Below are 16,396 nucleotides of genomic sequence, written 5' to 3' on the forward strand. Positions count from 1 at the left end.
AATCCCCGATTGCTCTACCGTTGACTCCTGTACTCCACTGTGGCGAGAGTCAGAAGCGGAGTCGATGGGGGAGTGGCAGCAGTCGACCCCATGCCGTGAAGACGCGAGGTAAGTCAACCTAAGATGCATCAACTTCAGCTACACTATTCTTGTAGCTGAAGTTGCGTATCTTAGGTTGATTTCTCCCCCCCACTCCCCCGATCTGATATAGTTGGGTCTGGGTCTGGAGGTCAATGGTAATCCTAAACAGGAGAGCTCCGATTCCTTGTCACAAGAAGATTTCAGTCAGCCACATTATCCGTGCTAAATACATTTTCAACCATTTTTATTCAGACATGACCTGTAGGAAGGAATCCCACTTCATTTTCTTCTGATAGAATCTATTTCTGAAGAATGTGGAGCTTGAATTCTTCTTCTGCCACCTTCAGGGGTTATCTTTCAGGATGACTCCTACTGAACTGAGCCGAGTGTGGGGGTAGGGTGGGGAACAAGTTGTTTGCACTCTTGTCCCTCACTGGATTTAAGTATTTTCACTCTACAGCTTTTATTATTTCACATTATTGGGATATCACTGTTTACTTTTCAAGAGTGAATTTTGCAATGATGGTGTCTGTACAAACTTATTTGTGTGTAACTGGAGTTTGAGAACTCTTATTTCTCCCTTTTAAAAAAGAAGGAAATATTTTGGGGCTTTTGAGATATCTAAACTCTTCCTTCTGAGCATACACCAAAGCCCTTCAGCTGGCTTAACTGTAGAGGGCCAAAAATCTTAAGAGCAAGGGGAGTTTCCTGCATGGCCCACTCTGGTAGCATGTGTCACAAGAGTAAGAATTCTGTATATCTTCAGCGAAGCAGTTACTAAAGTAGTTTTTCCTTCTCTTGATTTGCTTATATTTTATGATATGGCAATACCAATTTGGACACTCCACGGGAATGCCAATATTGATCAGATAGTCAAGGTAGTGTAGGCTAACTTCAGCTGCTTTTCATTTCTGAAAACTCTCAATTGGGTAAGCCTGCCTGTGTGCCCAGAGAGAGAAATGGGAGTGAAAATTCTGCAGCGTGGCACATAGTATTTTAAAAGACTGACAGGTGAGGGGACTCTTCCATACTGGTGCTGCCAGAATACAAACAACAATTAGTGAGAAAAGGGACCTGACCCCCCCCCCCCCCCCCAGGCTTGAATTCAGTTAAGTGGTGTGAAATTGAATTGATTTGTCATTAACCATAACAACTCTGCCTGCTTTTGTTGTGACTTTGTATGCAAAAGTCAGAGGGTCACAATATTTTGAGCAAAAAATATTTATTTTCCAGTAAGTTTAATATGGTTTAGTAAGTAACTGGTACTCTGAAACTATTAAAATCACTCTGCCACAGATCCAAATTGTAGCATTAATGGAAGAATTTTGCTCAGTAGCAGGCTGGGAGGATGTGCAAAGAGTGATGCTTTATGAAAATGCTATCATAGTCATGACAAACATATGGTCTTAAGTGATCACAAATTGTTCAAACTGTAGAATTTAAATAGTAAAATAAATTAATTCATTAAATTTCTCTAGTCTAAGATGTGAAAATCCAGGATAAAATAGTTTCTGTGAAATACCAGGGTCAATTCTCCACTGACACATTGATCCTGTGATGGCAAGAGCTTTACCTTGTTTTTTTTTAAGACATATGTATCTGCTCTGCAGATTTTTTAATTTTTAAATCAACAATATAATAAAGAATTAGTGGATGGAATGCAACAAATCCATGGTTAGTGGTTAGTTTCATGATAGTGGTGGGAGGTGTTGGTACTTGTTTTAAGTTTTTTGTGTAGAATACATTAGTTTTTTAAAAAGTATAATTTCTCTATTCATTAATTACATTTTATATATTTCCCCTTTAAAATCTCTTACTCATTGTGGATATATTACCAAAACCTCAGTTAACTTTCATGTTAGTGGCACAAACAATTTTGATTTAAGATGTAACAGTATTGAACATTGATCTCTCGTGCTTGCCACTCAAAACTAATCTTCCTTATTAATACTGAGTTATGGCTGATATGATATTTAGAAATCAATGCTTCAGTTTCTAAAATCTTAAGTGGCTTTTTTCTTTTCTCTGTTTATAGATGCCACCTCAAATGAACAGCAAGATCTCTTTTGTCAGAAGTTGCAGCAATGTTGTATACTGTTTGACTTCATGGACTCTGTTTCAGACCTGAAGAGCAAAGAAATTAAGAGAGCCACATTGAATGAACTGGTTGAATACGTTTCAACAACTCGTGGGGTGATTATTGAGTCAGCATATGCTGACATAGTGAAAATGGTAAGTAAAAACTGAAGTTGAACAGTATTTATTTGATATATTTTAAACAAAATATTTCTTAGTGATCATTAGCTTCTGTCTGAGTTTATAGTGTTACAGTAGTTGTAGAGCATTGCTGTGGCTGACACTGCCTGTAAATTTAGTATAGTTCATTAGTAATCAACTCAAACAGCCAAAAAAATTATTTAGAAAGCTTTGAATTTGTCAAATCTGAGAAGTTGCTTTATTTGATATAGCACAGTAAATGTAGTATAGCTGCATTTTTAGATGTGACATATGAAGAAAGGTAGCTTCTGGATAAACTGAAAAATTATCCCACAAGGTTGAGAAAATTAGAACATTCTGAGTTGTTCTGCCAGTGCTTCCTCACTTGAGAATTGCAATAGGTGTTTGGACTCTTAAGGGTGAGTATCGGAGCTAAAACTCCGGGAGAGATTCTCATTGAAGTTAGAATCAATAGAAAGGAAGTTTCTCTACAAGGAGGAAGGAACTTGTCCTACTGAGAGTAAATGCACTTACAACTACCTTAAATCATTTAGGTGTAACTGTATAGTCTAGAGTCAGCATAAACTGATGAGTACTGCAGAGCTCTTTCTGTAAATTACTGTGGTTATAGAACAAACAAGGAATTATTTACAATTGTTATCCACAGTAACGTCTCTGTTTTTTCTATTTGATGTTCTTCTCTTATGTAAGCGAGAGATGTTTGTGTTTCAAAGCAATCTGTGTGTCTCATTCAGTTTTTGACATATATATTCCATGTATTTAAATCTTGATTGACTGATAGCTCTTTTAATTTATCAATCTATAGTCTTCTAAGCAACAGTTTGAATACTTTTAATATAGGAGAAAAAAATTTGTTCTTAGCGCTCTCTCAAATACAGGGATCTGTAAAACCTCAGTCTGTCATTGTGACTTGAAATGTAGTAGTAATTCTGATGGATTGACAACTTCATAAGTATGGTCTACTGTCTAGTTTTAGAATAATTCTTCCCCATACCTTGTTGAACCTATTTTTTTCCACTTTCCTGTTGTAAAACTAGCTAAATTTTCCTTTCTCTCCTCAATGTTTGAGAGATTCTAGCTGGGTGTTTAAGGTGAAGAAAACTGACATTAGGCAGTAGAAGAGGGTCAAGTATAGTGAAGAGGCCATTAGGAAGACTGGATGGAGGACAGGCATATAGGGGAATGGAATGAAAAGTTGATTGAAAAGTAGTCAAAGGGAAAAAGGTATTGAGCTCAGAAAGTTGAGACAGAAGATAGCATGATGAATCAAACTCCTGGAGATCTACTGAAGATATGATCTGGGAGAGTCACCCAGAAATACAACAAGAAGCATCTTCAATAGAGTATCTCCTCCACCCTTTTTGGATCTCATGAGAAACATCTACCCTGGTTTCCACCGATATAGCCCCTAGCCACTTATCCTTAAAACATACTGTCTTGGCCTTTTTGGGCTCCTTGGGGACAACCAGATAGGAAACCTTCCTCAAAAAAATGTTTTTTGAATGCAGAAGAATAGCACAAGCATGTAGGGACAAAATCAGAAAGGCTAAGGCATAAAATGAGTTCTTCTTCGAGTGATTGCTCATATCCATTCCAGGTAGGTGTGCGCGCTGCGCGTGCACGTTTGCCAGAAACTTTTTACCCTAGCAACTCCAGTGGGCCGGCATGTCGCCCCCTATAGTGGCGCCACTATGGCACTAGATATATACCCCTGCCGGCCCGCCCGCTCCTCAGTTCCTTCTTACCGCTGTGTCGGTTGCTGGAACTGTGGAGTGCGGCTTGCTGTCCTCCACGTACCTAGCTCTCCTGTACTCTGTTCGTAGTCGTAGTTGTAAATAGTTTTATACATAGTTTGAAGTAGTGTATTAGTTAGTTGTTTATATATAGTTGTTTAGCTTGTTCGCGGGTGGGCCGGTGCCCGGCACCGGGCTCATGCCTGGTTCGCCGGGCTTCAAGCAGTGCTCGGCATGCAAGAAGCCGATGCCGACTAGCGATCCCCACGACGCGTGCCTCAAGTGCCTAGGGGAATCACACATCAGTGAGAAGTGTCGTATATGCAAGGCCTTTAAGCCTCGCACAAAGAAGAAGGATCAAAGACTCCGCGCTCTCCTAATGGAAGCGGCACTGACTCCGGCACCGGCGGAGCAACCGGCCACTTCTACTCCGGCACCGGACCGCGCCGGCACTGGCAAGACTCCCCGGCATCGTCCATCCCCGGCACCGGGAGCAGATCCAAGACCCTCGACGTCTGCAACACCATCTCGGCAGGCTCGAGTGGAACGCCCGGCATCTATCTTGGCTGCGGCACCGCCTGCAGGGCTGCTGTTGACTCCGGGTCCGGAAGGTCCGTCGAGTCCAGCCCCTCCTAGCTCCCCCTTGAGATCAGGGGTCGAGCTGTTAGTCCCATCTAAGCCGGAGACCTTTGCCTCGGCACGGGACTTGATAGCGCTCACGGAGCCATCGCAGCCTCAGACCACGGCACCCCCAGGACGGGTAACCTCCAGAGGCAAACCGATGCTGAGAGCGCTGTCTCCGGAGTCCCGGCACTGATCGCCCCGGAGACGTGAACGCTCGCGCTCGGGGCGCCGCTCGCAGTCCCGGCACCATTCTCCCCGGCGGTACCGGTCGCACTCGCAGCGCCGATCAGCATCTGCACGGTCCCGGTCTGGCTCCTCTTACCACCGGCACCGAGACTCTAGGAGCCGTTCGCCTCGGCATTCAGCTCCTCGGTCGACCTCCTGGCACCGAGCCGGTGGTAGGTCCCGATCCCGGTCGATCTCCCGGCACCACGTCAGTGGCAGGTCCCGGTCCCCACTGCCATCCCAGCACCGCGCTGATCAAAGGTCGCGGTCCCGCTCTCGGCACCGGCCTCGAGGCAGATCCTGATCCGGATCCCGGCACCGACTACCACACCGGTCCCGGTCCCGATCCCGGCACTGATACGGGTCGCGGCACCGATCCTCGGCACCGAGGAGAGCGTCGGAGTCGGCATATAGAGAGGTCTATCAAACTGGCTCAGCACCTCTGTGGCCTTCAAGGGAACCATCCGTGTCCTCTCAGGCAGAGAGCGCCTATGCGTTGGGCCAGGACAGACACTCGGCCCTGTTTTAGGACCCTCCACCTCAGGAACGAGGGCCTCACCAGTGGGGGTTTTGGACCCCATGGGCGTACCGCCAAGCCCAGGGTCCACAACATATTACTCCCCGCCCTGCGGCGGAATGCAGGCCACCAGAGGCAACGGTGTCTAGACCCCCTCCCTCCCCAGAAGCAGAAGACAAGTCCAGCCACCAGGACCCGGAGCTCCCTCCAGTGACGGAGGTGCAGCCCCAGACAGAACCCCCCATGGACACTCTGTTGCCGGGGGTTTCCTCGTCATCTTCCCCGGATGAGGCAGTGGCGGGTACCTCATCCTCCAGCCCTCTCCCTCTAGATCTTAGGGCACACCAGGACCTCCTCCGACGAGTGGCACAAAACCTGGACATTCAAGCAGAGGAGGTCTCTGAAATCGAGGACCCGGTGGTGAGCATCCTCTCAACCGATGCGCCCACCAGAGTGGCCCTGCCTTTTATCAAGACTATTCAGGCCAACGCCGCTACTCTCTGGCAGTCACCGGCCTCCATCCCTCCGACCGCTCGAGGAGTGGAAAGGAAGTACATGGCCCCCTCGAAGGGCTATGAATACCTGCACGTTCACCTGACACCCTGCTCCCTTGTGGTCCAGTCGGTGAACGACAGGGAGCGCCACGGTCAAGAGGCCCCGGCGCCCAAGTCGAAGGAGGCGAGACGGATGGACCTCCTGGGCCGCAAGGTCTATTCAGCGGGGGCGCTACAGCTCAGGGTCTCGAACCAGCAGGCCCTCCTTAGCCGCTACTCCTTTAACTCTTGGGTAGCGGCAGGAAAATTTGCAGAGCTGTTACCACAGGACGCCCGCCAGGAGTTTACCACCATCCTGGATGAGGGCAAAAGGGTAGCGAGGACCTCGCTACAGGCCTCCTTAGATGCTGCGGACTCGGCCGCTCGGACCCTTGCCTCAGGGCTTACGATGCGCCGAATTTCCTGGCTTCAGGTCTCTGGCCTTCCGCCAGAGCTCCAGCATACGATCCAGGACCTCCCCTTCGAAGGCCAGGGCCTGTTTTCCGCTAAAACAGACCCCAGACTAAAGGACCTTAAAGACAATAGGGTCATAATACGGTCTTTGGGGATGCATATGCCTGCGACACAGCGCAGGCCATTCCGGCAGCAGAACCAACAACAGCAGCGTCGACCGTATCCTCAGTTCCGTCCGCGGCAGGACCTCACTAGGCGCCGCGGTAGGAACAACCGACGCAGACAGGTGGGTGGCCAAACGGGGCAAAACCAAGGCTCCGCCAAGGCCCCTCCGGGACCCAAGCCTTCATTTTGAAGATGCGCCCGAGGGCGCAGTACCAGTTTCCCTCCGGATCCTTCCCCGCAGTTTTCCAACCGTCTTTCATTTTTCCTCCCGGCATGGACCCAAATAACATCGGACCGTTGGGTCTTGCATACTGTGCAGGCCGGTTATCGCCTGCAGTTTTCATCGCCCCACCCACCATCCTCGTCCCTCTTCGGGGACCCCTCTCACGAGCAATTCCTCCGTCAGGAGGTGCACACGCTCCTCGTCAAGGGAGCCATAGAGGAGGTTCCAGAGAGCGAGAAGGGCAAGGGGTTTTATTCCCGCTACTTTCTAATCCCCAAGTCCAAGGGGGGGCCTCAGGCCTATCCTCAACCTGCAGGGACTCAACAAGTATATGGTGAAGTTGAAGTTCCGTATGGTATCCCCTGGAACCATCATCCCATCCCTGGATCCCGGAGACTGGTACGCCGCCCTCGACATGCAGGACGCTTACTTCCATGTCGCCATATTCCCCCAGCACAGGCGTTTCCTCCGCTTTGTGGTTGACCGCCAGCATTACCAATTTGCGGTCCTCCCGTTTGGCCTCTCTACGGCCCCGAGGGTGTTCACGAAATGCATGGCAGTCGTCGTCGCACACCTTCGGCGCTGCTGCATTCACGTGTTCCCCTACCTCGACGACTGGCTGATCCGGGGCACATCGGAGCTGCAGGTCCGCGACCACGTCCGCAGGATCAGCAGCCTCTTTGCTGCCCTCGGCCTCGTGATCAACGTGGACAAGTCTACTCTGCTCCCCACGCAGAGAATAGAGTTCATCGGGGCCATTCTGGACTCTACCCTAGCCAGGGCCTTGCTACCCTTGCCCAGGTTCCAGTCGCTGTCGGCCATCATTCTGCACTTGCAGACGGCCCCGCTGACCTCTCTAAGAACATGTCTGGCCCTCCTGGGCCATATGGCGGCCTGTACGTTCGTGACAGCGTATGCCCGACTCCGCATGAGGCCTCTTCAATCTTGGCTCATCGCGCAGTACCGGCCGGCCAGACATTCATTGGACACTGTTGTCACCGTTCCCCAAAGGGTACTGGACTCCCTTCGGTGGTGGCTGGACCAGTCCGTAGTCTGTGCGGGGCTCCCGTTTCATCCGCCCCAGCCCTCGGCATCCCTGACTACGGACGCCTCAGATCTGGGTTGGGGGGCGCAGTGTGGCGCCCAAAGAACTCAGGGCTTGCGGACCCCTCAGGAGCTGGACCTCCACATCAATATACGGGAGTTGAGAGCGGTCTGTCTTGCTTGTCAAGCATTCGTCCATCACCTTCAAGGTCGTTGTGTCGCGGTGTTCACCGACAACACGACGACCATGTTCTACATCAACAAGCAGGGCAGCACCAGGTCCTCTCCCCTATGTCTCGAGGCGATGCGTCTCTGGGAGTTTTGCATAGCCCATGCCGTTCACCTTTCCGCATCCTATTTCCCGGGAGTATGAAACACTCTAGCGGATCGACTGAGCAGGTCCTTCCGCTCGCACGAGTGGTCCCTCCGTCCAGACGTCGCTCTCTCACTCTTCCAGAGGTGGGGTCGTCCCCGGATGGACCTCTTCGCGTCCAGGGAGAACAGGAAATGTCGAGCATTCTGCTCCTTTCAGGGTCGGGAGCCCGGGTCTATAGCGGATGCCTTCCTGATCCCATGGACGACCCACCTGTTTTACGCGTTCCCTCCCGTTCTGCTGATACACAGGGTTCTCCTCAAGGTGTGCAGAGACAGAGCTCGGGTGATTCTCATAGCCCCAGCTTGGGCCAGACAACATTGGTACCCCATGTTGCTGGACCTCTCAGTAGCCAACCCAGTTGCCCTGCCCCTGCATCCAGACCTGATCACCCTGGACTATGGCAGGCTCTGTCACCCGGACCTTCCGTCTCTGCACCTTACGGCATGGCTCCTGCATGGTTAACAGGCTCAGAGTTACGCTGCTCTACCCCAGTTCGAGAGGTTCTCCTGGGCAGTAGAAAGCCTTCCACCAGGGCTACTTACTCGGCTAAGTGGAAGCGTTTCTCCTGTTGGTATTCGGAGAAAGGTCTTCTCCCTATGGAGATTCCCATCACCACTATTCTAGACTACATCTGGTCCCTCAAGGCCCAGGGTCTGGCGTTGTCGTCCCTCCCGGTCCACCTAGCGGCTATCTCCGCGTTTCATCCTGGAGTGGACGGGTGTTCCGTCTTCTCCCACCCCATGGTGGTGAGATTCCTGAAGGGACTGGAGCGTCTCTATCCACAGATCCGCCCTCCTGCCCCTTCATGGGATCTCAGCCTGGTCCTAACTCGGCTCATGGGTCCTCCATTCGAGCCGTTAGCTACTTGCTCCCTGCTCTATCTCTCATGGAAGACCGCCTTCCTAGTGGCCATCACCTCAGCTAGACGGGTGTCAGAACTACGGGCCCTCACAGTAGATTCCCCTGTATACGGTCTTCCATAAAGACAAGGTGCAGCTGAGACTACACCCGGCCTTCCTTCCCAAGGTGGTCTCAGCTTTCCACATTAACCAGGAGATCTTCGTCCCCGTCTTCTTCCCAAAGCCCCATTTGTCCCGCAGGGAGCAACAGCTCCACTCGCTAGATGTCCGTAGGGCGCTAGCATTTTATGTGGACAGAACCAAACCGTTCCACAAGTCCCCCCAGTTATTCGTGGCGGTAGCGGACCGAGTCAAGGGGCTACCGATTTCCTCGCAGAGGATATCTTCCTGGGTTACCTCCTGTATCAGGACCTGTTATGACCTGGCCCACGTTCCGACGGGCCGTGTGACTGCTCACTCCACCAGAACACAGGCATCATCACTGGCTTTCCTTGCCCGCGTGCCAATCCAAGAGATTTGTAGGGCGGCGACCTGGTCATTGGTCCACACATTCGCTTCCTGTTACGCCCTGGTTCAGCAGTCCAGAGGTGATGCGGCCTTTGGCTCTGCAGTGCTCCAGGCCGCGACTTCTCACTCCGACCCCACCGCCTAGGTAAGGCTTGGGATTCACCTACCTGGAATGGATATGAGCAATCACTCGAAGAAGAAAAGACGGTTACTCACCGTTGTAACTGTTGTTCTTCGAGTTGTGTTGCTGATATCCATTCCACACCCGCCCTCCTTCCCCACTGTCGGAGTAGCCGGCAAGAAGGAACTGAGGAGTGGGCGGGCCGGCAGGGGTATATATCTAGTGCCATAGTGGCGCCACTCTAGGGGGCAACCTGCCGGCCCACTGGAGTTGCTAGGGTAAAAAGTTTCTGGCAAACGTGCACGCGCGGCGCGCACACCTACCTGGAATGGATATGAGCAACACATCTCGAAGAACAACAGTTACAACGGTGAGTAACCGTCTTTTACATGTAGCAAGAGACATAAAAAGCAGTAAGAAGTTCTTAAATATGCTAGAAGCAAGAGAAAGATGAAGGAAAGTGTAGTCCACTACTTAGTGGGAAGGAGAGCTAATAATGAAATCAGGAAGGCAGAGGTGTTTAATGCCTGTTTTGCTTCACTCTTCACTAAAAAGATTAATTGTGACTAGATGCTTAACACAGTTAATATTAACAAGGGGGAAAGAATACAAGCGAAAACAAGGAAAGAACAGGTTAAATAATATTTAGATAAGTTAGATATATTCAAGTTGGCACAGGGCGTAATGGAATCAACCTAGGGTACTTAGGAACTAGCTGAAGAACTCTTGGAACTGTTAGCAATTATCTTTGAGAACTCATGGAGGACTGGTGAGGTCCCGGAGGACTGGAAAAGGGCAAACATAGTACATATATCTAGCAAAGGGGGGAAAAAAGAACTGTGGAATGATAAGTCAGTCACCCTATCTTTGATACTCAGAAAGAGACTGAAATATATCATTTAGCAATCAATTTGTAAGCACCTAGAGATAACATAAGATAACGTAATAGCCAACATGGATTTGTCAGGAACAAATTATTCCAACCAACCTAATATTCTTCTTTGACAGGGTTACTGGTCTAGTTGATGGGGGAGAGCAGTAAATTTGATAGATTTTATTTTAGTAAGGCTTTTGACACAGTCCCACATGAAATCTCATAAACTACAGAAATGTGGTCTAGATGAAATTATTCGAAGGAGGGTACATAACTGGTTGAAAGATCATAATCAGAGTAGTTATCAGTGATTTACAGTCTAACTGGGAGGACATATTTAGTAGGTCCAGAGTCAATGGCTAGACCCAGGACAGACATTTTCAATAATGACTTGGAAAGTGGAGTGGAGAGTCTGATTGTAAAATTTGCGAATGACACCAACTGGGAGGGACTGGAAGCATTTTGGAGAATTGGTCTGAAATTAACAAGATGAAATTCAATGAAGACAAGTGCAAAGTAGTGAACTTAAGAAGGCAAAGCAAATGCACTTGTGCAAAATGGAGAATAACAGGATAGGCACTAGTACTGCAGAAAAGGATCTGGGAGTTATAGTGGATCACAAATTGAATATGAGCCAACAATGTCACAGTGGCAAAAACGGATAGTATTTTGGGGTATATTAACACGAGTGTTGTATATAAGGTATAGGACGACGGTTGGCAACCTACGGCACACTTGCCAAACACGGCACGCAAGCTGATTTTGAGTGGCACGCTGCCACGGTCCCGGCCCCCAGCTCCACTCAGCACCCCCCCCCCCCCGCTCTCCCCTGCGGGGGCAGGAGGCAGAAGCTTGGTCCTGCGGCAGCCAAGCTTCCCCCCCCCCTTCTTCCCCCAGCGTGATGTTTTCCTGCTCCTCCCCCTCTTCTTCCCTGCGCCAGTCAGCTGATGGCCCTAGCGATGGGGAGGGGAAAGAGTGGCAGCGTGCTCGTGGCTCCATAGAGGAAACAGAGAAGATGTAGGGACAGGGCCTTGGGGAAAAGGGTGGAACAGGGCATGGGCTGGGAGCACCCCTACAAGCCAAGCACCCCAGCCCTCTGTCTTGACCCTCCCACACACACACTCAGCCCTCTGCCCTGACCCTTGAGCCCCCAAACACCCAGCCTTCTGCCCTGCACCCCCCAGCCCTCTTCCCTGAACCCTCCCACACACCCAGCCTTCTGCCCTGCACTCCCCACCCCCTCTGCCTTGACCCCTGAACCTCCCCCCAAGATCTGGAGTCCCGGTTGCAGACCCCTCTCAGCCCGCTGCCGGCCTAGGTGAACAGAGCCCCAGGCTGGCAGCGAGCTGAGCAGGCTGGCTGCTTAAGATCAGCATTTTAATTTAATTTTAAATGTAGCTTCTTAAACATTTTGAAAACCTTGTTTACTTTACATAAACAATAATTTAGTTATATAACATAGACTTATAGAAAGAGACCTTCTAAAAATGTTAAAATGTATTACCAGCACGTGAAACCTTAAATTAGCGTGAATAAATGAAGACTTGGCATATCACTTCTGAAAGGTTGCTGACCCCTGGTACAGGAGGTAGTTTTCCCACTCCTCCTGGCACTGGTGAGGCCTCAGCTGGAGTATTGTCCAGTTTTGGATGCCACACTTTTAGATGTGGGAAAATTGTAGAGTCCAGGGGAGAGCAATAAATGTGATAAGATTTAGAAAATCCAATTCATGAGGAAGAGTTAAAAACACGAGGCAAGTTTAATCTGAGAAAAGAAAACTGAGAGGAGAACCTGCTAAATCTTGAAATATGCTAAGGGCAGTTCTAAAGAGTACTGTGATAATTCATTTTCCATGTCCACTGGAGGGTAGGACAAGGAGTAATAGTCTTAATCTGTAGTAAGAGAGTGTAGGTTAGATATTAGGAAAAACTTTCTAACTTTAGGGATAGTTAAGCACTAGAATAGGCTTCCTAAGGATGTTGTGGAATCCCTGTCACTGGAGGTTTTTAAGAACAAGTTAGACAAACAGCTGTAGGGAATGGCCAAGGTATATATGGTCCTGCCTCAGCACAGAAGTCTGGACTAGATGACCTTCTGAGGTCCCTTCTAGCCGTACATTTCTATGATTTTGTTTTTCCTTCAATCTGAGAGCCTGTTCTTTCCTAAAACCTTAACATACTGTTATCTGGCTTAATGGAGACCTGTTTTGAACCCTTAGCAAACTGCTTTTATTCCCCTCTCCTTCTCTCCATTGGTCTGTGAACACTGACTTTTTAGTATCCATAACTGACATCTGTTACAGGGTAGGGGAAATTCACACCCTTATGGCAGCTCCATTTTACAGTGTTCCATAAAGGTAAGGTGACTCTTAAGTCTCACTCAAGTTCCTGCTGATGACGGTGTCAGATTTTCATTTTAATCAGTTGATTAATTTCACAGTTTTCTTCCCCAAGCCCCACCGAAACAAGGGGCAAACACAGTTGTTGTAGTTAGGGCTTTTCATGCTACCTGGACAAGACGAAATCATTCAGAAGCTCCCATAACGCTGTCTGTAGCCTTTGCAGATAGTATTAAGAGTCAAAAGCCATTTCCTCCTAAAGGTTGTGTAAATGAACTTCTAACTGTATTAGATTTTATTATCCATCATGTCCCATCAGTGAGAATTGCCACATAGTTTGATAAAACCTGATGTAAATAGTCCAGATGAAGCTTCAGACAGAAGACTGAATTCACAGTATATGTCGTTGGCTGGCATTATCTGTACTGTTTGTTTTTTGTCAGCAGAAAGAGCTGGGAGTGTATTGTATTCCAGTGACCTTAACATTTAGTGATATCAGGAGTGTTTATGCATTAGGCTTTTGTGCCAATAACGTCCTACTGTTACCACTGCCATTTCAGTCTCGCTGGTTGCAGTAAACAATAGCAATGTTTGTGTAGATGAGATTTCAGGTGGCTACTAGTAATTTAACCATCTAAGTGTACTCAGTGTAGGTTGGGCATTTGACTGGTCCAAAAATAATCAGTCAGTTGGCAAGTCAGACATTGGTCAGATATTGTTGAATGTTGAAAACAGTCAACTATTTTAAAGCACTAATTTATTAGAATAGTAACAAAGAGTAAGACTTTATGATCTCCAGTAGGCTTAGCCTTAGCCTAATAAAATAACTAAGGTAAGTAATTTAGTTTTTGTAAACTCAGAAAACTGCGAAACACAATGAAATTATGTTCTAAAAATGAACAAATAATTGCTACTTTTTTTAGCAATGTTAGGTTGTCATTTAAGTGTTAACATTATTCAAGACTGAACAGTTACAAAAATAAAATTAAATTAAACAGAAATAAACTAAGCACAGAGGAAGTATTAAAGAAAAGTAATTTTAAAATGTATTTGTATGAGGTAGGCAGCAGGCCAGCTCTACAGACAGCTTAATGGCTTTTCATCTTTTTGTTATGTGTTAGAGGAAGGAGGCTTAATAACTGAACCCTCTTCTCCCTCCCCCATTCCTTTCTGAGTTAATTACAACATGTTTATCTAGTCATTTTAGATCCTATGCTCTTCAGGATAGGAACCATGTCTTTTAACGTGTTTAATGAGCTTTGTAAACCACTATGTACATTAATGGCCTGGTATACAAATAAAGATATACATATATATGGTGCTTATTGTAGAAGATTGCAGTCAATCAAGATGTTCAATTATTTTCAATACAGGTAGCACTAGCATGTAATAAAATGAGTGATCAAGATGTTTAGGTCAGCTAGCAACAGATAGCACCATGATGCAGTCAAAATGGCAGGCCATGGCTTGCATCAGCATTGTTGCTGAAATATTTGACTGTGATCAAATAATAAGTGGTCTGTTGACATTATTTGACTGGTCAGTTGACTGTCTCTTGCTTTATATTTAATCAATAGACACACATGGAGGAGTACAAGTGAACAATGAGGCAAAATTGGCCAGTAATAGAGGCAGTGGGCTCTGCAGACCAACAGCCTAACCTTTATCAAGTATTTTTGTAGACAAAGGAGTGTTTTTGAGGAAGGTTCTGAATTTGGTTAATGAGGTAGCTTTGCAGCTGTTTACAGGGAGCACCTCCATGCACGTGGCAAATCATGTGAGAAAGCACAAAGATGCTTGGTTGTTGGAAAATTTAACAAGTGAATGATAGAGGCTGGTATCATGGGCCGATCAGAGGTAAGCATCCACAGCTCAATAGTGAATAAGAGATGACAAGTAGGGTGGGGATTGACTATAGAGTGAATACAAGCAGCTTATGTTTGATATGATAGAAATGCAGGAGCCAGTGTAAGAAATCACAGAAAGAGGTGAAATGATTAAAACAGACTAAGAAAATGATGTTTGCAGCAGCACTCTGAATGGATATGAGTGGGGCAAGGTTGCATTTGTCAAGGCCAGAAACAAGGAAGCTACAGTCATCAAGACACAAGATGAGAGCTTGGATGAGTTTTAACTGGATGGATGAGAGAGATCTTATTTTTGAGCAGTTCAGAAAGAATCAGCAAGATTTAGACATAGCTTGGATGTGAGGATCTAGCGAGAAGCCTGAGTTGAAGATGATGCACATGTTATAGGCCTGAATGACAAGCAGGATGGTGGTAATGTCCACAGTGATTGAGAGGTTCAGGGGCCAAGGTCAGTACTTTTGGTGGCAGATGCTCAATCTTTTTCTCAAGATAATTCCAAAGGAGACTGCAAGAGTAACAAAAGGATCTCATAATACTGGGTGACTGGGCAACAAAATGGCAGATGAAATTCAGTGCTGATAAATGCAAAGTAATTACATGGCCAACTATACTTTCAAAATTATGGGGTCTAAATTAGCTGTTACCACTCAAAAAAGAGCTCTTGGAGTCATTGTGAATAGTTCTCTGAAAACATCCACTCAATGTGCAGCAGCAGTCCCAAAAAAAAAAAAAAAAATGCTACCAATGTTAGGAAGCATTAGGAAAGGGATAGATAAAAAGACAGACTGTCATAATACTTCTGTATAAATTGATAATACACAGAAATACTTGAATACTGTGTGCAGTTCTGGTCACCCAATCTCAAAAAATATATATTAGAATTGGAAAAGGTGCAGAGAAGGGCAACAAAAATAATTAGAGGTATAGAATAGCATCCCAGTCTTTTTAATATCTCCTCATACAGACTTTTCAGCTTGGAAAAGAGACAACTAAGAGCAGATATGATAGAGGTGTATGATATCTTCACTGGTGTGGAGAAAGTGAATAAAGAAGTGTTATTTACTCTTTCACATAACCCAAAAAAACAGGGGTCACCTAAGTTCCTCTAAGCTGCACGGCCACGCAGCAGGCTATCAAGGGTGGCACAAGCGGGGAGAGTGTCGCTGTGTTGGCCCAGCCCCGCCAGAGCTTCCACGGCTGGGATGAGGTACCCCTCCCTCGGCCCTTAGCTGCTGTGGCGAGAAGGGGCTTCGGGGAGACCCCTCTCTCAGCCGCAGCCCCAGGGCAGCCTGTACCCCAAACTCCTCATCCCCGCCCCACCTGCAAGCCTTCATCCCAGCTGAGCACTCACCCCCGGCACCCCAATCCTCTGCCCTGGCCCTGAGCCCTCTCCTGCACCCCAAACCCCTCATCCCCAGAGCCTTCACCCCCAGCACTCCCTGACCCCCTGCCCCAGTCTTGAGCCCCCTCCCATACTCCAAACCCCTCGACCCTACCCCCGCCACACATCGTCTCCATATCGGAGCACATAACAAAATTCATTCTGCACATGGACATAAAAAGTTAGAGGGAATACTGGGGTCACCCAATGAAATTAAGAGGCGGCAGGTTTAGAACAAAAAACACACAACGCACAGTCAATCTATGGAACTTTT

General features: G+C 47.5%; 1 protein-coding gene across 1 annotated transcript in view; it reads left to right on the forward strand.

The window, feature by feature from the left end:
• PPP2R5A (protein phosphatase 2 regulatory subunit B'alpha) overlaps positions 1-16,396 on the forward strand; it is a 109,235-nt gene that overhangs the window by 45,234 nt on the left and 47,605 nt on the right. Inside the window, exon 2 of the mRNA XM_050951896.1 lies at positions 2,117-2,313. Coding sequence (XP_050807853.1) covers positions 2,117-2,313 — 197 coding nt within the window. The remainder of the gene's footprint in view (positions 1-2,116; positions 2,314-16,396) is intronic.

The sequence above is a fragment of the Gopherus flavomarginatus genome, chromosome 4 (genome assembly GCF_025201925.1).
Source record: "Gopherus flavomarginatus isolate rGopFla2 chromosome 4, rGopFla2.mat.asm, whole genome shotgun sequence".
In the NCBI taxonomy this organism is placed as follows: Eukaryota; Metazoa; Chordata; order Testudines; family Testudinidae; genus Gopherus; species Gopherus flavomarginatus.